Source organism: Emydura macquarii, unplaced genomic scaffold (assembly GCF_026122565.2).
Source record: "Emydura macquarii macquarii isolate MOO-44397 ecotype Brisbane River unplaced genomic scaffold, CSIRO-AGI_Emac_v2 contig_2676, whole genome shotgun sequence".
Classification (NCBI taxonomy): Eukaryota; Metazoa; Chordata; order Testudines; family Chelidae; genus Emydura; species Emydura macquarii.
The window spans coordinates 10,644,405-10,667,920 of NW_027132813.1; the positions used below are offsets into that span (position 1 = coordinate 10,644,405).

At 46.1% G+C, this 23,516-nt stretch overlaps 1 protein-coding gene across 1 annotated transcript in view; it reads right to left on the reverse strand.

The window, feature by feature from the left end:
• DNAH14 (dynein axonemal heavy chain 14) overlaps window positions 1–23,516 on the reverse strand; it is a 584,657-nt gene that overhangs the window by 24,016 nt on the left and 537,125 nt on the right. Inside the window, exons 93-96 of the mRNA XM_067564773.1 lie at window positions 10,053–10,633; window positions 7,425–7,547; window positions 2,789–2,895; window positions 1,072–1,268 (exon numbers count right to left, since the gene is read on the reverse strand). Coding sequence (XP_067420874.1) covers window positions 1,072–1,268; window positions 2,789–2,895; window positions 7,425–7,547; window positions 10,053–10,633 — 1,008 coding nt within the window. The remainder of the gene's footprint in view (window positions 1–1,071; window positions 1,269–2,788; window positions 2,896–7,424; window positions 7,548–10,052; window positions 10,634–23,516) is intronic.

Sequence of the window (23,516 nt, forward strand, 5' to 3'; positions counted from 1 at the left end):
AACTCACAATCTTTTGATAGTGTTCACTATGAAATGACTTTAATCTTCTCAAAAGGATGTAACTACATGGACTGCAAAAAGTATCAAATAAGAGACAAAATCTGACAGTGTTAAAATTCAGAAATCGTATGCTCAAAAAGAATACTAAACCAGAAATGCATCAGCTTTTCCAAAACAAAATTGTAATATGGGTTGCCTCAAAAACTAAAATGTCACATAACATCAATCTGTCTAAGCATCTGTACTGTGATTATGTCACCATGCTTTCTACACACGTATGTGGAAAGATCAGTTGTGTCACTGAAGGTTCGAAAACCAGAAAAACAACTGCAAAAAAATTGGTATTTTTATTTTCATTTCACAGGGCTCAAAAGTGGAACAATTTTTTAATTTTTTCAAAAACATTTTTCAAAATATTTTTGAAATTTCAATTTCCCTATCCCTTTTCCCCTATTTTCCTCTTTATGCTAGCGAGTGCAATAAAATGAATAACAAGATTTTTAACTGGACTTTTCCTTTTCCATCTCCTTTTTCCATTCTGTCTTTTTAAAGCTGCCTCAGCTTTGGAAGACTTATGAAGTGACAAAAGGGAAAATAAAACTGTAACTCTGGTAAATGTAACTTTTCAAACTTTCTCCAGCTATTGAAAAGTAACAGTGGCAAAGATAGAGAATTTAATTCTTTAGCCATTGCATGACTTTTCCAAGTTTGGAATAGTTAAAGCAGCAAAAAACAACCACAAAATAACACCCTCACCCTCTCCAAAACAAACAACAAACACCCCACAATCAAACAAACAAACAAAAAAATACCGACAACCCTCTTAACCCTAAGTCATTTTATTGCATTCAATGGTAGAAAGGAAAAATGTGCAAGGTGTAAACTTTACACACAATTTTTTGGTTTAAAAAAAGCCACAATTTCAGACTAAAAATTCCCTCCCTTCTTGAGTTAAATCATCCTCTACTAAAAGCCTGTTCTGAAGAGTCCCTCAGTGCTTAATGTAGAAACAATCTTTATCTATCTATCTATTTATATCTGCATATGTAAACTAAGAGGGTTTAATCTTACCTGCCAGAACTCAGGCACCTTGGACTTCAACACTGAGTTATAAAGTTCTTCTAACCCTGTGGTAAGGATAATCTCTCCTTTCATAGCTCGTTGAAGTGAATGCAATGACATGATTATTACAGACAATAAATGATTAAATCGGTCAATCTCCTGGCGGAGAACAGTTAACAAAGCTGAATTGATAAAAGGATCATGTCCTGGTAAAGGAAAAAGAAGTAATATCAGATGGAGCTTTCTTCCAATTGAGGAGGACCTGTTCATTATCCTGACATTCAGGTTTTGCAAATATTGCCTTAGTTTCTCTCCTATGCTGAGTTAGGGACAGGCCACTTTGCACCATCTGAAGTAGTGGGAGAGAATTAAGGGCATTAACTTAATCAAAAGTCTGTCTTTTATCAGCCAAGGGCAGGTTTGAAGTAACACCAACTAAAATGTATAAATGATACTCAGAATATCTGAGACTTTTTTGTCTCAATGCTTTGTGTTCCTTATTTAAATGAGGCAGAGAAATGCAAGATCAAGTTTTATTACAATTCAGGGTAATTGACTTCTCTTTTTCAGCAACGAAGGTAAAAATCTTTTCCTTGTGTATTCACTTTTTGTGAATGTGGCTTCCACAGTACACAGTATCTGCAACACTGTCTGAGGCTGGCAGGCTCAACACATCAGAATAACAAGCGACTGTCAAATGTGCCAATTTCCAAGTTTATAGAAATTCTCATAATCCTATAACAGCATAATCCTATAACAGGAATTTGGTTTTCTTTCAGATTTTGAATTTCTCTTAACTATTAATGGTGCAAATCCTGAAATCTTTGCTCAACACTTAATCTTTACTTGGACAAAACTATAGCTGAAATTACTGGGAAGTTTGCCTGATGAAGGACTGAATATGGACTTCAGGTTTTGGCCCTTTCTAAAAATTATTGTTGAAAAAACATGGATAGAAATATGAACAGAGCACAACAGCAACAGATTTAAAATTTATTTACTGTTACATTTTCTATTTTGTTAGACTCTTTCAGCCAAATCCTCGCAGCACTTCAATGAGGTGGAGCTCAGATAACCACTTAAACTTAAAATACTTTGGGACTGAAACATATAACCCATATGCCAACAAGTGTCTTACACTATATCTGTATTTTCTTTTGGGATTTCACATGCATGCACACATGAATCTAGAGTTAGGTATGTGTTAGCCTTCGGCTAAATCATTGACCAGATGTTTGAGCAATACAGGTTAGCAAACTCCTTCCCAGACTAACATTAAAGACAGGTTCCAGAGTGGTAGCTGTGTTAGTCTGTATACAGCAAAAACAACGAGAGTTCTGTGGCACTTGAAATACTAACAAATTTAATATTTTTTTTTTTATGCCTACAAATATTAAATTTGTTAGTCTTTCAAGTGCCACAGAACTCTCGTTGTTGTTAAAGACAGGGAAGAATTCCAAGTGTTTTTGGCACTTTATTGCACATGAAAGGCTAGAAATAATTGATAGAATCACAGGTGGATGTTTCCCTGATACTATAATTTAGCCCAAAGTAAGATAATATCCTAAAATTTGTTCAAGAGCATAGGTGGTATAGTGAGTTGCTAATCCACATAACATACAATGTCATACATACATACATTCAACTAATGTCTCTGTAGGACTTTTTAGTTTATAAGAAAGTTGATTTAACATTTCATGGGAGTATTAGAAGAATGGTTACTTACCCTGCAAGATGTGTTGTCCACATGTGCTCAATATGTGCCCCATGCGTGGAGGATTGGATTCTTTTTGAATAGCGGTGTCTATTGTGGCCGCACCTGCACTCTGTGTACTCTCACAACAAATATAATCATAAAAAATAAACAATGTAGGGCATAATGGGTGAGATGGCTTTAACCACTGCTCATTTCCTTTAACAATAAGAATCCTGAGTGGATTGGACTCCAAATTAGTAGGGAAGGGAGGGCAGGTAATGGAATCCATATGGATAACACATCTTGAAAAACCACAATGATTATCAGTTAAATAATCCTACTTTCTTCTTTGAGTGATTGTCTGCACATATTCCCCTCTAGGTGACTAAGAAGCAGTTATATCAGCATGGAGGTAAGAAGAGGAATCCTACTTAAATATTTACTTGAGGACAACCCTACTAAAGTTGGCATCCAGGCTGGAAACCTGAACCAAGAAGTTATGGCAGGTAAATGTATGAGCACAGTTCTAAATAGAAGCCCTACGTATTTCATATATTGGTATATTATCCAAACAAGCAGCGGAGGCTGCATTAGCCTTTGTGGAAGGGGCTCTAACATTACCCAAAGGATCCTTATTAGCTATATAATGGCAAGTCTTAATGCAGTCTGAAACCCACTTGGATGGCCTCTGTGTGGAATTAGGTTGCCCACTAACTCTGCAAAGGCAATGAACAATCTAGGAGTGTTGCTGAATGACTTTGTCCTGTCTAAATAAAAGGACAATATCCTCACCATATATCATCTGTGAAGTCCTGATTCAGCAGGAGTGGTATGAGGTTTGAAGAAAATTGGTAGGTGGCTAGATTGATTGAGGTGGAAATCTGAGGCTACCTTAGAAAGGAACTTGGGGTGAGGCCTCAGGGTGACCTTGTCCTTATGAAATATGGTATATGGAAGACCTACCCTGATTGCTTGGATTTTCCCACTCTCCTAGCTGAGGTTATAGCCACAAGAGAGGAAACTTTAATTGAAAGATAGTAGAGAGAGCAGGTTGCCACACATTCAAAGGGGAAGTCCCATCAACACAGTGGGAACTAAGATGAGGTCCCAAGGATGGGGAAGTTCCCTCACAGGTGGAAAGGCATAGGTGAGGCCCTTCAAAAATCTCGACACCATGACGTGAAAATATGCAATAATACTGAACTAAAGGGTGGGCCTCAGGAGACTGCTGCTAACTGTACTTGTTGTCTGTCAGTATTTGAATGGTGAGATCCTAAAGGAGCTGTAGAAAGGCTTTACATGCTAATTGTATGGACCTGAGCTCCAGGACTTTATATGTAATTTGATTTACTGTGCAGGCCATAACCCTTGAAACTTTGCACAGTTGTAATGAGCTTCCCAACGTTGTGTGGAGACACTAAGCAGCAAGATCTGGGCAGGGAAAGGCACCAGGAAGGGAATTCCATTGCCTACCTGCAGAGGTTCTGTCCACCAGTTTGAGGATAGGACTTCAGGAGGGATTGTGACCAACAAATCTGTGCTGTGCCTGTTGGGTACATATACTGATCTCAACCATCCTTGCAAAGGCTGGAGGTGAAGTAGTGCATGCTGTATGATGTAGGTGCACTCTGCCAAGTGACTTGTAAGTTTGAGGCACACCCTCACTGGTGTTCTGGGATGTGTGTGGAGCTGACTGGAGCTCCAGTGTTGTCTGAAATTGTTGCTGAGATAAGTATTCTCTTGCCACTTTTGGAATATAACAGTACCTTGATGCGCTCTATGGTCTGAATAAGGGTCAGTGTGGCGTTTTCCTTGCTGACTTGTAGTCCCAGAGAGGAAAACAGATGGAAGACTGAATGAATTGAGTCAGTTATTTGCTGAGGGGATTTCCCCTGAAAAGCCAGTTGTCCATATAAGGATAAATCTAAATTCCTTATCTGCAAAGCTGTGCAGCTGTCCCTGCCAGGACCTTGGTAAAAATCCAAGAAGCCACGAAAAGCTGAAAGGCAGAATGGGCTAGATTTGTAGCGAGACTCTTTGACATCAAACCTTAGATATCTTCTTTGGGCTGAGTGGATGAAGATGTGAAATAAATGTCTTGAAGATCAAGCGACAAGAATCAGTCAATAGAATCCAGGAAATGCATTTATAGAAGCTAGGGTGACCGTATGGGATTTCAAATGTTGAGGTTAAGGGTCTATTATAGAAGTGGGGGAGTGAGGTCCTACAATTGTGCAGGAGGTCAGACTAGATGATTATGATGGTCCCTTCTGACCTTAAAGTCTATGAATCTATGAGATGTTGAAGGTGTGGAGAATGGTTCTCCAATCCACTTTCTTCTTTCCCATTAGGAAGTAATGGGAATAGAAGCCCCTTTCTCTGAAACCCAAGGGCACTTCTTTTATTGTTCTGAGTTGCAGCCATGAATCTGTTTCCTGTTTCCTGAAGAAGGATGGGGAATGATGGATGGGAGTTGGAAAAGTTGGTTATTATCTCAAGGACCCACCAGTCTGAGGATATCCTCATCCATGCTTCTAAAAAAAACAAACAAACAAAAAACCTCCAAGAAAGGTAGTTCCCAAATGGAGGTATGGTGGGGCTGGGATTAAAATAAAAAGGATCTACAGTGGTCCAACCAGGCTCTTGATATTTGCATCACAATAGGTTTTTAGTGGATGGTCCAAGTTGCAAGATGCACAAAGAAGAAGTAGAAGGAGGATGTTTATAAAACTTTTGCCTGCTCTTTGGAAGTTCAGACATTGTTAGAGTAGTGGTGGGGCTGATGTGTATGTTACTAGCAAGGCTGTTTCCTATGTAATGTGGGAACACAGAGTTCTAGAGATTGTAGAGTTGCTCTAGTGTCTTTGAGGGTGTGGAGAACTTCATCTGTGCTGCTGTTAAACAAAATCAGTCCCTTCAAAGGGCAGATCATCTATAGTTACCTGTCTAGTATCTTGCTGAGGAGCAGACCAGTGTCAAGATAATTATTAGTAACAGGAACTATGTACAGCAATAACAAAACTTTCTACTATGCTGTGTAGCTGCAACCTGAAACTGCCTTGTCCTTGACTTCCTTGTTTCTGCCCCAACAGGAAGTGTGTCCCAGCATAAGACTGCATTTAGACTGTACTGGCCTTCTTACATCAGGGTCTTGAACTCATCTTGAAGTTCCTTTGGCAGCTCATCAAGTAGGTTACAGAGGATATCTGAGAGGAGAAAACCATACTTAAAAAGTAAGGCTTGCTATAGTTAGCCACCCTCATTTGGAAGGTCAGAATAGGAAGGAAGAATAGACCTTGTGGCCAAAAAAATCCAGCTTTTTAGGATCCTTTTCACAAGAGAAAGTTATTCACCTTGTGTAGTAACTGAGGTTCTTTGAGATGTGTGTCCTTGTGGGTGCTCCACTTCAGGTGATTGTGTGCCCCTGCGCCTCTAGTCAAAGAATTTCAACAGCAGTATCTGGTTGGGCTGCATGTTAGTCTCGCGCCTGTAGCGGCATTTAACTAGCGCTGTGCGGCCAATCCCCTGTCAGTTCTTTCTCTGCCGCAGAGGACCTTGTGAGAACTTCCAAGGCGAGGTAAGGGTGGGTAGTGGAGCATTCATAGGGGGATGCATCTTAAAGAATCTCTGATACTGCACAAGGTGAGTAACCTTCTCCTCCTCTTCTGTGGGTGCTCCACTTTGGGTGACTGTAGAGTCGTGCCCTTCAGTGGAAAGGAGGGGCTTCGAAGTTGGATCTGTGATCGATGATAGGACAGTGAGTCCTAAGTGTCAGTCTTGCTCAATTGCATAATGCTGAATGAATGTGTGGTCTGATGCCCAAGTGGCTGCTTTACATATATTCCGTAATTGGTTACCTTCCTTAATAATGTGCCTATGTGGAGAGCGACCTGGTAGAATATATTCTAACTTCCAATTGCAGTTCGTGTTGGTGGTAGCAGAGATGAATGCACTCAGAAATCCATTTTGAGAATCTTTGCTTAGATATAGCTTCTCCTTTAAATCTCTCTGTGGTTGAGAGAAAGTTTTAGTGTTTTCTTGAATGGTTTAGTCTGTTCAAGATAAAAGGCTAGCCCCCTTCTGACATTTAGAGTATGGAGTGCCACTTCTTGCCTGTTTATTTGGTTTAGGGAAGATGGATGGGTTAGTTGAGGTGGGACCAAAGAGGGTACCCTAGGTAAAAATTTAGGATGTGATCTTAGGATGACCTGTTCTTGAAAAAGATAGTGTGTATGGCGGATAAGCCAGGAGGGCCCCAAGTTCTTCTATGCATCTTGCGGATGTGATGGTGACAAGGAAGGCCACTTCCAATGACAGATGTAACAGTGAACATGTAACCAACGATTTGAATGGAAATCTGGTAAGAGAATGAAGTACTAAATTAAGATCCCATAGAGGCGTTGGGACTCTGAGTTTAGGATAGAAGTTTTGGAGACCTTGTAGGAATTGTTTTGTAATTGGATAGGCAAAGACTGGAAACCCATCCACTTTATGATGGAAGATTGTGATGGCTGCAAGGTATACTCTGAGTGAACTCGGTGAAAGACCCAATTTTTTAGTTGAAGTATATAGTCCAGGACTGGTGGTGGCTCTGATTTGTTTGTTCTGGCATCATGTGTGGAATCTCTCCCATTTGTGGAAGTAGGTTGAGTGTGTAGTCAATCACCTGCTGTTTAGCACGATATCCTTTACTTCTTCTAAGCAGGTCATCTCCATGCGTTGGAACCATGGAGGAGCCATGCTCTCAGGTGGAGTAACTCCAGGTTTGGGTGCAATATCTGGCCTGCATCTTATGACAGAAGATGTGGAAGAAACAGGAAAATGTGCAGTGAATATGCCAATATCTGCTGCAAGTATGGGAACCAAGTTTGTCTGGACCATGTGGGGCTAACAATATGAAACTCGATTGGTCAATCTTGATCTTTTGTGTGACCCCGGGATAACAACGGGGTAGGAGGAAAAGCGTAAAGAGGTGCATCCTATCTGAGGAGGAAAGCATCGCCTATGGATCCTGGCTCCAACTCTGCTCTGTAGCAAAACGTTGGGTATTTAATGTTCTGACTCATGGCAAATAGATCTATGATGGGGACTCCCCATTGTTGGAATAAGTCCTGTATCAGCGATATTTATTTCCCACTTGTGGTTGTGGGAGAACTTTCTGCTTAGCATGTCCTGTGCGGTGTTCTGACATCCCAGTAGATAGGAGGCTGATGTTGTGATGGATGCGCCAGATCCACAGTCTTAACGCCTCAGTGCAGAGGCAGAGTGACCTTGCTCCTCCTTGTTTGTTTATATAGAACATGCAAGCGATGTTGTCCGTCAGGATTTGTATGGTTTTGTTTTGGATGATGGGCAGAAAGTGCGTACAGGCATTGCAAACTGCTTGCAGTTCCAATATGTTTATATGCAGTGCTGATTCCAGAGGAGACCACCTGCCCTGTACTGTGAGGTTGTTTAAATGGGTGCCCCATCCCATTGAGGAGGTGTTACTTGTGATTATTATTGCAGGGTGACTTTGTAGAAAGGGGACCCCTGCACACATGTTGTATGAATGGGTCTACCACTGTAGCGAGTCCTTGATCTTTTGTGGTATGTTGAGAGGCTGGCTCAGACTGAGTTTATGTGGGATGTACACTGTCCTGAGCCACCCTTGTAGGCAGCAAATATGTAGTCTGGCATGTTGTACAATGTAAGTGGCTGCCACCATATGGCCTAATAGTTGGATGCAAGTTCTGGCAGATGTTTATGGACTGTTCACCGTAGTATTGATCAGATTCACTAGGGCAATGAATCTGTGTGGTGAAGCTTTCACTTCCAATGAGTTTAGGTGAGTGCCAGTGAATTTTAGTTCTTGTACTGGTGTCAGCATTGACGTTTGAATGTTTATTTGGAGACTGAGTTTTGTAAAGAGTGATACTGTCTTTCGTGTGACTTTGACAGCTTCTTCCCAAGTGGGGGCCTTGAGTAGACAGTCATCTAAATATGAGTATTTCATCACCCCTTGCTTGCGAAGGTGGGCTGCCACCACTGCAAGAACTACGGAAATACTTGGAGGGCCATGGAGGGGCTTAAGGGCGGTAACTTGTACAGATAATGATCTTGTCCCAAAACAAATTGAAGGAATCAGCTGTGTGATGGATGCATGGTGACATAAAAGTACGCGTCTTGCAGATCGAGGGCTGAAAACCAGGTTCTACTTCGAGTGATTGCTCTCATCCATTCCAATATAGGTGAGTACGCACCCCATGCACTGGTTCCCGGAACTTTTTTTCCCCCTAGCAAGCCCCGTAGGGCCGGCTCAGGCACCCCCTGGAGTGCCGCGCTCATGCCGCGGTATATGAGGCGCCGCGGCCCTTCGGGCCCTCAGTTCCTTGTTCCAGCAACTATCATAGGCAGAAAGGTCTGCCTCTTGCTTTAGCAAGTAGCTTTCCCCATTGTTATAACCATTGTTTGTTGGACTTAAGTACCTGTTAAGTATAGTAGTTAAGTTTGCATAGTTGTAGTGTTAGTTAGATTAGACAGACAGCCCTCAGGGGCTTAAGGTTGGGCCATGCCTGGCTCAACCGGCTTCAAATCCTGCGTCGCTTGTGGCAAAGCATTCCCTGTGAGTGACGCTCACGACAACTGCCTCTGCTGCCTTGGAGAGCAGCACAGAAAGGACAGATGTAAAATCTGCAAGGCCTTCAAGCCACATACACAGGAGAGAGGCGCGCTTGAAGGCCATCCTGATGGAGTCCACACTCCGCCCGGATTCTGAATCCGGGTGTTCCCCAGTGGCACTGAGCGTCTCCTCGGTGCGGAGCACTCCACCGGCACTGGAGTCAACCCATCGCCAGGCTACGGTGCCGAAAAGGAAGAAGCGGCAAGACACCGCGCACCAGGGCACTCCCGCACTGCCCGTCCGGCCTGGGGGGAGTCAGAAGATGCACCAGCCGCGTGCTGTGGAGATTACTCCGGCACCTGCATCTCCTCGCAGGGAGCCTCACCCAACTCCTGGGGGTGGAGGAGTGCCCCTGCAAGGGCCGTTGATGCTGGAGGCATTCGCTGCGGTATGCGCCCTCATGGGCAGGCCCAAGCCTCCGTCCTCCCCTCGGTCGAGGGCACAGGGACCAGTGTCTTGGGGTAAACCCGCGCTGGGTGGCCCCGGTGGGTGGTCGAGACAGGAGTCTAAATCTCTCCCCAGACTGTCACGGAGGGTAGAGCATGTGGGCTCCTCTCCAAGCTCTGACTAGGTTGTCGAGCTCCGTGGCACCGAGGGCGGTCCAGAGGTTCGCACTCGAGGCGACGCTGCTACAGTTCCGCCTCGCGTGGGGGTCGCAGCTCCAGATCCTGCACGCCAGCATTGAGCCCACAGACGTGGCACCGGTCTCGATCCCCGGGGCACAGTCCAGTGCGGATCCGGTGCCAAAGGAGCCAAGTAAAGCACAGCATCGGTCCAGATCCCCGGCACGTAGCCTGGCAAGGATCCTGGTACCGGAGGAGATGGCACCGGTCCCGATCCCCGGACCACGGTCCAGCGCGGATCCCAGTTCCGAGAGACTCAGCACCGACGGCGACAATGACACCGCACCGCCTATCACGGTCATCGGAGTTGGAACCGGCACCAAGGTGACACAGCCAGCACCACTCCCGCTCCCCAAGAGGGAAATGCTGTCGCAAGACCTCGGCGTCGAGGCAGAAGTCGTTCTCCAGCCACTCGATCCCACGCCGGCACTGCAGCCGTCGGCACCGGCGATTCTCCTCGTCAACATCTTCTCGGGGCCGATTGTCAACAAGGGCAGGCAGGAGCTCCAGCGGCTTGGGGACCCGTGCCCATTGCCAAGAGGCATCACAGTCGGCACCGGTGTGGCCACAGGGGCTGTGGCAGTGGCCGTACTGAGGGCCATGGGGGGCACAAATGGTACAGGGAATGGTCTTGGTGCACTCTTCAGTGGCCCAACCGGCACTCCCCTCCGAGCCAGCCAGACAAGGTCCATTCCTCGGAGGAGGAATCGGACCCTGGGGAGGGTCCCTCCACAGAGCCCCTTCGGCAATCCTCCTCCTCTTCCCCTGACGATGCGGCCGCCAGGGACCGTAGGGCACCCCTGCCAGACTTTAAGGCCCACCAGGAGCTCCTCAAAAGGGTGGCCAGCAATCTTAATTTAGAGCTTAAAGAACTCTCTGAGGAGGAGGATCCCCTCTTTGGGGTGGTTGGGTCAGCAGGGCCATCCAGGGTCACCCTGACAGTCCATGAGAGAGTCTTGAAGCTGGCAAAGGCTCTCTGGCAAACCCCTTCCTTGGTCGCCCCAACATCTAAGGGCACCAAGAGAAAATACTATGTGCCCTTGGAGGGGTTGAGTTTCTTTACACCGACCCTGCTCCTGGGACCCTAGTGGTTGATGCGGCCAACCAGTGGGACAGGCAGGCGCACAGGGCAATACCCCCAAAAATAAAGACAAGAAAAAGGTGGACCTTTTCGGAAGAAAGGTCTATTCCACGGGGTCCCTTCAGCTGAGGATCGCCAACCACCAGGCGCTCCTTGGCCAGTATAATTTAAACCTCTGGACTTCTATGCGGAGGTTCACGGAAAGGCTGCCGCAGGATGAAGCAGCGGACTTCGCGATGGTCCTAGATGAAGGCGTGGCTGTTGCAGGGGCTGCCTACAATCTGCCAGTTATGCAGTGGACACCGCTAGCAGGGCCGTGGCTTCAGCTATTGTCATGCGGCAGTGTTCATGGCTGCAGTCCTCAGGGTTGACACAAGAAGTCCAGCAGTCAATCCAAGACCTGCCCTTTGATGGGGCAGGTTTATTTTCGGACAAAACCGATGAAAAATTGCACGCCCTGAAGGACTCGAGGGCCATCCTCAAATCCCTAGGGTTATACATCCCACAGGCCTCAGCCGACCCCTAAACCACCACCCAGGCCTGCTCAACCCAGGAGGGGCTGGGATAGGTATAGGGGACCTAACTGACGTGACCGATTGGGGTCATTGGCGAACCCCCAACAAGGCCCAGCCAAAGGGCAGAACAATAAAAGACAGTTTTGATGATGTGCCCAAGGGTGGCACTTTTACCGTTTCCCTGGATCTGGCCCCCTACCATTTTTCCATAGACTCAGGCCTTACTACACCGAGTGGCGAAAGATCACTTCAGACCGTTGGGTCCTCAGTGTAGTCCTCAAGGCCTTCCCCCCGGACTCTCCCCCTACCCTGTCCCTCTTCAGGGACCCCTCTCATGAGCAACTTCTGCTGCAGGAGGTGAACTCTCTCCTCCTCCTCAGGGCTGTGGAAGGGGTTCCTCCATGAGAAAGGGGGAAGGGGTTCTACTCAAGGTATTTCCTTATCCCCAAGGCCTGAGGCCCATATTAGATCTCCGCCGTCTGAACAAATTCATCAGACGCCTCAGGTTCCATATGGTTTCCTTAGCCTCCATCATTCCCGTTCTGGATCCAGGTGACTGGTACGCTGCCCTCGACCTAAAAGATGCATATTTCCACATTTCCATCCTTCCTGGACACAGATGTTTCCTCCGGTTCATGGTAGCTGGCTGCCACTACCAGTTCTCGGCCCTACCCTTTGGCCTTTCCTCTGCCTCCAGGATTTTCACGAAGTGTATGGCAGTGGTGGCGGCCCACCTGCGCCGCAGAGGGATTCAGATCTTTCCCTATCTGGACAACTGGTTGATCCGGGGCAGGTCCAGGGCCCACATGAGGAACAGCCTGGAACTCACCTGCGTGACATGCACCAGACTGGGGATGCTCATCAACAAACAGAAGTCCACACTCACTTCGGTGCAGCACATAGATTTTATCGGGGCCACCCTGGACGGCACTCAGGCCAGAGCCTTCCTCCCACAGCCTCGCTTTGAGGCCATGGCCTCGCATCGACAATCTCCAAAGGTCCCCAGTGACGACAGCCAGGCACTGCCTGCAGCTGTTGGGACACATGGCGGCCTGTACATATGTGGTGAGGCTGGCTCGCCTCAAGCTCAGGCCTCTGCAGGCATGGTTAGCCTCAGTGTGCGCACTGGCCAGACACTCCATGAACAGGGTGGTCACGGTTCCCACACAGGTCCTGACCTCCTTGAACTGATGGAAGACTCCCGGGGGGGTATTGAGGGGAGTCCCTTTCCGAGACTTGGCCCCATCGGTCACCCTTATCACAGACGTCTCGGATGTGGGATGGGGGGCCCACATCAGCAGCAAGCTGAGCACCCAGGGGCTCTGGTTGGCAGACGAGAGGGGTCTTCACATCAACGTCCAGGAGCTCAGGGCAGTCCGCCTGGCCTGCAAGGTGTTCCTCAGATTTCTGAGGGTCAGGATGGTGCAGGTCCTCACGGACAACACGGCAGACATGTTTTATATGAACAGACAAGGGGGAGCGTGCTCCTTGGCCCTTTGCCCGGAGGCCATTCGACTTTGGGACTTTGCGGTGAGGCACGAATTCCACATATCTGCCTCTCACCTTCCAGAGGTCAGGAACGACGAGGCGGATCACCTCAGCAGGTCGTTTCTATCCCGACACGACTGGTCTCTGCACCTGGAGGTGGTGACTTTTATTTTCCGCAAGTGGGGCGTTCCCCAACTGGACCTGTTCGCGTCATCCTGGAACAAGAACTGCCCGAGGTTCTGCTCGCTCCGGGGTCATGAGCCCGGGCTCCATCTCCGACGCGTTCCTCATAGACTGGACGGGGACCCTGATGTACGTGTTTCCCCCCATTCCACTGCTGCCCAAAGTCCTCTTGAAGATCAAGATGGACAAAGCGGATGTCATACTGATCGCCCCAGCCTGGCCGAGACAGCACTGGTTCAGCATGTTGCTGGACCTGTCCATTGCCCTGCCGCTGCCGCTCCCGAGGCGATATGACCTACTCTCCCAGGACCAGGGTTGCCTGCTGCATCTGGACCTGGACTCCCTCCACCTGACAGCATGGAGACTCTGTGGCTGATGGAGGGAGAGAGAGCCTGCTCAGCGCAGGTCCAACAGATTCTGCTGGGCAGCAGAAAATCTTCCACTCAGGTTGTGTACTGGGCAAAGTGGAAGTGGTTTACCTGTTGGGCAGAGTCTTGGGTTATTCCAACGAGCTGCTCACCCATACAGGTGTTTTTGGAGTACCTGCTCCATCTGAAGCTCTGGGGTCTAGCACTGGCCTCCCTGAAGGTGCACCTGGTGGCCATCTCAGCCTTCCATCAGTCGATGGAAGGGAGGTCATTATTCTCACACCCCATGTCAGTTAGGTTCCTTAAAGGGGTGGAGAGGCTATACCCGCAGATCCGTGACCCGGTGCCTCCCTGGGACTTGAACCTGGTCCTCACCACTCTGACAGGACCTCCCTTCGAGTCCATGGCTACATGCCCGCTGCTCATCCTATCGTGGAAGGTAGCCTTCCTGGTGGCCATTACATCGGCTAGGAGGGTCTCTGAGATAAGAGCTTTAACATCGGAGCCTCCCTACACCGTCTTTTATAAGGACAAGGTGCGGCTGAGACCCCACCCAGCCTTCCTGCCTAAGATGGTGTCCCAGTTTCATTATAACCAGGATATCTTCCTCTCTGTGTTCTTTCCTAAACCACACGGGTCAGAGGAGGAGCAGAGATGGCACTCGCTGGACGTGAGACGAGCCCTGGCCTACTACATCAAGCTGACGCGGCTGTTCTGGAAGTCGACGCAGCTGTTCGTGGCAGTGGCGGACCGGATGAAGGGCTCACCTGTCTCCACCCATCGCATCTCCGCCTGGATCACTGCCTGCATCAGATGCTGCTACGAGCAGGCGAAGGAGGGGCTGTTTCAGTGCACTCAACCAGAGCCCAGGCCTTGTCGTCGGCCTTCCTGGAAAGGGTGCCCCTGTAGGACATCTGCAAGGCAGCGACCTGGTCATCGGTCCACACCTTCATGTCCCACTACGCCATCGTGCAGCAGGCGAGAGAGGACACATGCTGCTGAGCGCTCGACAATGACTCGACCACCTCCAAGGTATGGCTATTTAATCACCTATATTGGAATGGATATGAGCAATCACTCGAAGTTGAAAACAGGGTTACTTACCAGTAACTGTTGTTCTTCGAGATGTGTTGCTCATATCCATTCCACACCCACCCTCCGTCCCCGCTGTCGGAGTCAGCAGAAAGAAGGGACTGAGGCCCGCAAGGCCGGCAGCGCCTCATATACCGCGGCATGAGCACGGCACGCCAGGGGGCGCCTAAGCTTGCCTTACAGGACTTGCTAATGGGAAAAAAGTTCCGGGAACCAGTGCACAGGGTGCGCACTCACCTATATTGGAATGGATATGAGCAACACATCTCGAAGAACAACAGTTACTGGTAAGTAACCCTGTTTTTCTCAAATTGAGAATGGGCTTCCAACCCCTGATCTTTTTGTGGGTTAAGAAATAATGGGAATAAAAGCCCTTCCCTCTGTTGTACAGGTACTGGTTCTACTGCACCCAGTTGCAGGTGATGGTCTACTTAGTTGGGGAAGTGGACTGGACTGAAGAACTCATGGATCTAAAGGCAGAGGAGTCTTGGAATTAGTTCCTGCAACTTTGACTTGAAGTATCTGAAGCCTGCATCCCAAAGAAGGGGAAAGAATTCATAGGCAAGAGTTGTAGACCAAGCATCTCAGACAGGTGACTAAGAGAAAGCAGAAAGCCTACAAAGAGGAAGATGGGTGAGATCAGCAAGGAAAGCTACCTCTTGGAGGTCAGAACATCTAGGGATAAAGTGAAAAACGCCAAAAGCCAAGTACAGTTGGACCTTGCAAAGGAAATTAAAACCAATAGTAAAAGGTTCAATAGCCATATAAATAGGAAGAAAACAAAAAGAAGTGGGACTGCTAAGCACTGAGGATGGGGTGGAGGTTAAGGATAATTTAGGCATGTCCCAATATCTAAACAAATATTTTGCCTCCATTTTTAATGAAGCTACTGAAGTGCTTAGGGATAATGGCAGAGTGGCTAATAGGAATGAGGATATGGAGGTAGAAATTACTACAACCGAGGTAGAAGCCAAACTCGAACAGCTTAATGGGACTAAATTGGGTGGCCTGGATAATCTCCATCCAAGATATTAAAGGAACTGGCACATGAAATTACAAATCCATTAGCAAGAATTTTTAATGAATCTATGAACTCGGGAGTTGTACCGTATGACTGGAGAATTGCTAACATAGTTCCTATTTTTAAAAAGGGGGAGAAAAAACTGATCCAGGTTACTACAGGCCTGTTAGTTTGACCTCATTAATATGAAAGGTCTTGGAAATCTTTTTTAAAGAGAAAGTAGTTAAGGACATGGAGGTTAACGGTATTTGGGACAAAATACAACATGGTTTTATAAAAGGCAGATTGTGCCAGACCAACCTGATCTTCTTTTAGAAGATAACAGATTTTTTAGACAAAGGGAATGCAGTGGATCTAATTTACCTAGATTTCAGTAAGGCATTTGATATGGTTCCACCTGGGGAATTATTAGTTAAATTGGAAAAGATGGGAATTAATATGAAAATTGAAAGGTGGATAAGAACTGGTTAAAGGAGAGACTACAATGGGTCATACTGAAAGGTGAACTGTCAGGCTGGAGAGAGATTACTGGTGGAGTTCCTCAAGGATTAGTCTTGGGACCAATCTTATTTAACCTTTTTATTACTGACCTTGGCACAAAAAGTGAGTGTGCGCTAATAAAGTTTGCAAATGACACAAAGTTGGGAGGTATTGGTAATACATAAGAAGACCGGGATATCATCCAAGAAGATCTGGATGACCTTGTAAACTGGAGTAATAGAAATAGGATGAAATTTAATAGTGGAAAGGTACTAATTACAAGAATTTTTGCTATAAACTGGGGACGCATCAGTTGGAAGTGACAGAGGAGGAGAAGGGCCTGGACGTATTGGTTGATCACAGGATGAACTATGAGTCGCCAATGTGATGTGGCTGTGAAAAAAGCTAATGCATTCCTAGGATGCATGAGATGAGCTATTTCCAATACAGATAGGGAGGTGTTAGTTATTCAACCATTATTCAAGGTGCTGGTGAGATCGCATCTGGAATATTGTGTGTCGTTCTGGTCCCCCATGTTTACGAAAGATGAATTCAAACTGGAATTGGTGCAGAGAAGGGCAACTAGGATGTTCTGAGGAATGGAAAACCTACATTATGAGAGGAGACTCAAAGAGCTTGGTTTGTTTAGCCTAACCAAAAGAAGGCTGAGGGGAGATATGATTGCTCTCTATAAATACATCAGAGAGATAAATACCAGGGAGAGGGAGGAATTATTTAAGTTCAGTGCCAATGCGGACACAAGAACAAATGAATTTAACCTGGACATCAGGAAGTTTAGACTTGAAATTAGACGTAGGATTCTAACTATCAGAGGAGTGAAGTTCTGGAATAGCCTTCCAAAGGGAACAGTGGGGGTGAAAAACCTAGCTAGCTTCAAGACTGAGCTTGATAAATTTATGGAAGGGATGGTATCATGGGACAGCCTAATTTTGCAATTAACTGATTTTGACCACTAGTGGTAAATATGCCCAATGGCCTGAGATGGGACATTCGATGGGGTGAGTTCTGAGTTATTACAGAGAATTCTTTCTTGGATATCTGGCTGGTGAGTCTTGCCCACATGATCAGGGTTTAGCTGATCACCATATTTGGGGTTGGGAAAGAATTTCCCCTCAGGGCAGATTGGCAGAGGCCCTGGGGGTTTTTCGCCTTCCTCCGTAGCATGGGCATGGGTCACTTGCTGATGGAATCTCTGTACCTTGAAGTCTTTAAACCATGGTTTCAGGACTTCAGTAACTAAGTCATAGGTTAGGACTCTATTAGAGGATTGGGGTGGGTAAGGTTCTGTGCCCTGCGTTGTACAGGAGGTCAGACTAGATGATCGCATTGGTCCCTTCTGACCTTAAAGTCTATGAGTCTATAACTGGAGGGAATAACCGGTGGTAATGATTTCCAGCACACATTTATCCAGAGTAATAATTCACCATGCTAGGTAGAATGGTGTCAAATGATCTATAAAGTGATGGTTGGTAGAAAGTCTTTTCTGCAACTGGAGTTGGGGGAGGTCTCTTGAGCCCTGAACCAAATCTTGAAATTTGATGTTTTGATCCAGGGTGCTATGATATAGGAAACTGAGATGGCCTTTGTCTTGAGTCTTTGCCACTGCCTCTGTGGCTGTGGGTCAAGCACTTGTCTTGAGCATATGGTCTCTGTGGTGGGAATGGCATTGGTGGTGGCATCCATGTATGTCCATACCACCCCTGGGTGCCAACTCTGGAACAGTGTCGTTTGCTCTTGTAGATCTGGTCTGATGATTCCCTGGATGGGTGAAGAGTGGTGTGAAGAATAAACATCTCCCTCCTCATCGTCATCATCCTCACTAAAAAAGGAGGGGCAGATCTGTTTGGTGGCATGTGTAGCGGTGCTGAAAGTACCAGTGCTATATTGGTATCATGAAGAGGTGATTCTGGTGCTGCAGCAACTACTAAGTCCTTATGTTGGAGAAAATGCTGCATCTCAGTACTGAAGACGGCATCTGTGGTAATTGTTGCATTACTGGAAATTGTTGTGGTACCAGAAGTTGTTACAGTGCTGGAAGGATTTGTATTGAGGGTGTCTGTACTGAAAGAGACAAAGTAGACTTGGGTACTGCTGTCTCTGTGCTATGTGTCAGAGAGCCAGAAGATGGTGCCATAAGCTGAGATGCTACATAGCTGATTGGTATTGAGTGTTTTGCTGTTGCAGTTGGTGCTGAGGTAGAAGAAGCAGTCTTGTTTCTGCTGTCTTTCTGAGAGCCTTCCTGCTTAGGGTCTTCAGTTTTAGTGGTAATGGAAGATACTGCCGACTTGTAGTTACTTAACTGTGGCATGGCTGGTACCGATGATGTGGAGATTGTTGGAGAATGCTTCTTTTTCGCATGTCCCTTTTTTAGAGATGGCAAATCTCTTTTTCGCCCTTTTCTTAGGAGACAGGTCCCTCCCATGCAGTGTTGGTGAGGGATGGTCTGTCAGAAGCCAAGGTAGGTGACCAGTGACCGGGAGGAGTTTGCGGTCCCAGATGGAGAGATTTCTCCATAAGGATGAGTTTGTTTAAGGTCCCTCACTTTCCTGGCATGGGCTTTAAGGTTGTGACAATAGGAGCGCTTCTGAAGTAAGTGCATTTGCTCCAAGCAGCAGACACACTAGGAATGTCTGTCTGAGACTGGTATTGTCTCTTGGCAGGAGAAGCAACATTTAAAGCCTGGAGACCCTGGCATTCTCAGGTGAAATTGTCCCTGAGAAAGGTGAATGAAAATGTAAAAATAATGTATTTTTAAATTGGGAAAAGAAACAAATTCTAACTAACTATTCTATCTACTATACTATAGTGCTAATCCTATACCTAAAGGTAAGTCAGGCAGAGGCACTGCCGGAGCTCTGACTCGGACCAAGGGCGGTTGAGAAGGAATTGGGGGAGGGACGGGAGAGGAGGTTGACCACACAGTACTCGTTAACCACTACTACAGGCACGAGACAGGGAGAGCACATGTGTGGTCTAACAGGGTCCGAATTGAGACACAGGGTGCACGATCACCTGAAGTGGAGCACCCACAGGGACATCACTTGAGGAAGAATGGGTGTTCCTGGAGGTTCCATGTTGTTTGGACCTTTCTTGAGCTGCTTGAATCACTAAGGAACCTGGGATCAGGTACTTAACTGGAACCTGGTACCTCCTATCCGCCCTTTCTGGAGGTGCCCAGGATAGAAGTTAGATTGTCTTTGTGGGTTCAAGAAGACCTTCATTTATCAGCATTACTATTCTGCCTGATGTCACTGTGTGAAGTATATCCAGTAATTTGTGCTGTTTTTCCTGAATAACTGCTGGTGGCATATCACGAATCTCTGTGATCCTTTTAAACAAATCTTGGAAAACCCTTTAATTTGTCCTGAGAGTCCAAAAAAGGTGGATAGACCACCTTATCAGGGAACAAGGGAATATCTGGGAGGATAACAAATGGAGGTTCTTTGAGAATAACCTTCCCCTTTCTATATTCTCTGCTGGAGTCATTTATGGAGTTTCTGCTGGATTTCTGTGGGGGCACCGAAGGTGGAGAGTGGGGGCATGAAGGAGAGAAGTCTCTATTGTGATCTGGGGAGGACAACGAAAATAGCAGGGGTGGAGGAATCCTGTCTGGGGAATCAGGTGTACACAAAGGGATTGCCAGGTTGGGTGGAGGCAGAGACACAGGCTGCTTGGAGATGACATCTCTTAAGTGCTCTAGTAGAGGAGACTCCAGTACCAAATCTATAGGTAGACTGGCCAGTACCATGAAAGATTCAATGCCAGAATCTCCAGGGCCAAAATGTCTGGTGCTGAAAATGTCTGTTGGTAATGAAAAGGTTATGATTGGAACCAAGGATGAGGTGCTAAAGGTTTCAGTGCTGAAGATGCTGTTGGGAACCATGGCATCTGCAGCATACTGGGGGCAGCATGATCCTGAGGAGTGTTTGGTGCCAATTTGCTCTTTAGTGCCAGGGCACAAGAATGGGACTCTGAGTTGCAACTCTTGGTAGATGAGATTCAAGGAGAAGTTTTAAGTTTCTTACTTGGAGTTGGTGATGGCAACCTATATGTGACTCCTTTGCTGGTGCAGTGCTCTTTTCTCCCCCTCTCAGAAGTCATTGAGATGTAGAGAAAGCAGATTTATTAGAGGAGGCATCACAGGAGATGGAAGTTGAGACATGGTTGGCCAATGCCGAGGTAGAGTGCAACTGACCCTGTTTCAAGTTTCTCTGAGATAGAGGTGGGAGGCTGCTTGGACATCTCAAATTAAGACGCAATTTAAGCCTCATCTATCTGTTTCTGAAAGTCTTTTGGAAAACAAGTTACACACAGAGCAGTGTTCCATGATGTGCCTCTATCCCAGGCAAATGAGACGGCAGGAATGCCCATTGTTTATAGACATAGTGGATTCACATGAAGGGCAGTTCTTCGAGTCTGGTGACTTGGATTTTGCAATGATGAGAAGTATACCCCCTGACCATGGGGGAACTAACTATAAAAATCCCCCATTTTGTAACTAAACAAGATTTTTTTAAGCTAATACGCAACAACATCTTAAAAACTAATTCTAAATACACTAAAACTGGAAAAACTAAGCTAAAGATACGTTGCATGGTCAAAGGATGCAGACACTGCAGATGTTCTGTCTTGTATCCACAGATGGTAAGAAGGAATTGAGTGGCAGTTGAAACCACTCACCTTTTATACCCTTAGTTAAGGTGAATGCAAGGGTATGCAGAGCACAGGCATAGCCATAACAGACACAGCTAGTCAAAAAGAATCCAATCTCATGCATGTGGGGCACATGCACACCTGAAGTGGAATCTGTGTGGACAATCACTTAAAGAATGAGAAATTTCTTACCTGATAATTTTCTCTCTTAGAAGCTTCTTTCCTCATTCATCATGAATGAGTAATACTTTTCACCTGTTGAATTTGGAGGCTGTCCAATGTTGTTGTTGGAAGCTCCAAGATTAAAGCCTTGTCCTTTAATTTGGGCCATCAGAAGAGTTCTTGAAAAGCTGTAGAAACACTACAGCAAATGATTGGCATTAAGACAACAAGTAGAAACTGTACTGATTGATGTTAAGGCAGTTCTATGTTTAAGACTCTCGGACTACCAGGGTGGGTTGAATGAGGACAGAAGCAACTAACAGAAAAAAAAAATTATCAGGTAAGAAATTTCTCATTCTGCTTCACAGCTTCCCTCCTCATTCATCACTACTGGGAAGTAGTGAGCAGTGAATCACAGAAGAGAGTGTGTATTTTGGAGTGGGGGTGAAGGATAAAGAAGACTTTTAATTTTTTTAATTTTTAATACAGTACAATAATAGGCAGAAATGAAAGTTCCTGCTCACAGAAAGAAAAGGCTTTGTAATTTTAAGGAATTACTTGGGAACAAACTCAGACGCCTTGTTACTAAGGGATGTCCCTCCAGGAATGGAGGAATGGAAATCTACTTTGCAAATCTTCCTCAGATGAGGCTCAGGCACTTTCTTCTGACAGTGCTACTAGGGACCATGTAGATGGAGCCTGGCTTCCCTCTGCAAATGGTTTCCTAGATGCCTAACATGTGAGCTGATTCAGGGTTTTTTCCGAGGAAATTAAAACTAGAAAATCCTGCCACATGTTTATCTAACCTGTCATTCTGATGAATCTTGACACCTGATAATATTCAAATGGAAAGTCTGATGTGCCTGTCTAAAGAATGACGTGTCCCCTTCTTTACTGTGCTTGACTATAGGACTTTTATCAACCATCCTAGAGAAACAGGTTAGATGAGATCACCAGAAATATAGGTTGGATGAATGGACTATAAAATGGATAGACAGCTGGCTAGATCATTGGGCTCAATGGGTAGTGATCAATGGCTCCATGTCTAGCTGGCAGCTGGGGCCGGTTTTGTTCAACATCTTCATTAATGATCTGGAGGATGGGGTAGATTGCACCCTCAGCAAGTTTGCAGATGACACTAAGCTAGGGGGAGTGGTAGATACCCTGGAAGGTAGGGATAGGATACAGAGTGACCGCGACAAATTGGATGATTGGGCCAAAATAAATCTGATGAGGTTCAACAAGAACAAGTGCAGAGTCTTCCACTTAGGACAGAAGAATCCCATGACTGGGACAGACTGGGGACTGACGAACTAGGCAGCAATTCTGCAGAAAAGGACCTGGGGGTTACAGTGGATAAGAAGCTGGATATGAGTCAGCAGTATGCCCTGGTTGCCAAGAAGGCTAATAGCATATTGGGCTGCATGAGTAGGAGCATTGCCATCAGATCAAGGGAAGTGATTATTCCCCCCTATTCAGCATTGGTGAGGCCACATTTGGAGTATTATGTCCAGTTTTGGGCCCCCCCACTTCAAAAAGAATGTGGACAGGTTGGAGAGAGTCCAGTGGAGGGCAACAAAAATATTAGGGGGCTGGAGCACAAGACTTATGAGGAGAGACTGAGGGAACTAGGCTCGTTTAGTCTGCAAAAGAGAAGAATGAGGGGGGGATTTGATGGCAGCCTTTAACTACCTGAAATGGGGTTCCAGGGAGGATGGAGCTAGGCTGTTCTCAATAGTAGTAGATGACAGAACAAGGATCAATGGTCTCAAGTTACAGTGCGGGAGGTCTAGGTTGGATATTAGGAAAAAGTTTTTCACTAGGAGGGTGGTGAAGCACTGGAATGGGTTACTTAGAGAGGTGGTGGAATCTCCATCTTTAGAGGTTTTTAAGCTACGGCTTGACAAAGCCCTGGCTGGGATGATTTAGCTGAGGTTAGTCCTGCTTTGAGCAGGGGTTTGGACTAGATAACCTTCTGAGGTCCCTTCCAACTCTAATATTCGATGAAATCTATAAGAACTTTGTGGTTATTGTTAGCTATTTATATTATGGTAGCATCTAGAGGCCAAGGTCTTTTTGTGCTGGGCACTGTACAAATATGTAACCAAGAGACAGTTCTTACCCCAAATAGCTTATTGTTTCCCTTCACAGCTGAATAAACTTGTCCAGATCAATGAATGAATTTTCCTAATTAAATTCTATCTGGATAGCAAAATGTAAAAGGCTGCTGACTTACACGTTTCTTCCAATGCCCAGGCTGTTAATTGTAGATGAACTAGGTCCAAATGAAAAAGAGATCCTTGCTTCAAGAGGTTGGGTCTTTTCTGCAGGTGCAAGGGATCTTTTACTGTCTCTTTAGTCTAAACATGTGCCTACTGAGTCACTGAAGGATGACTTCAGCTCTCTTTTG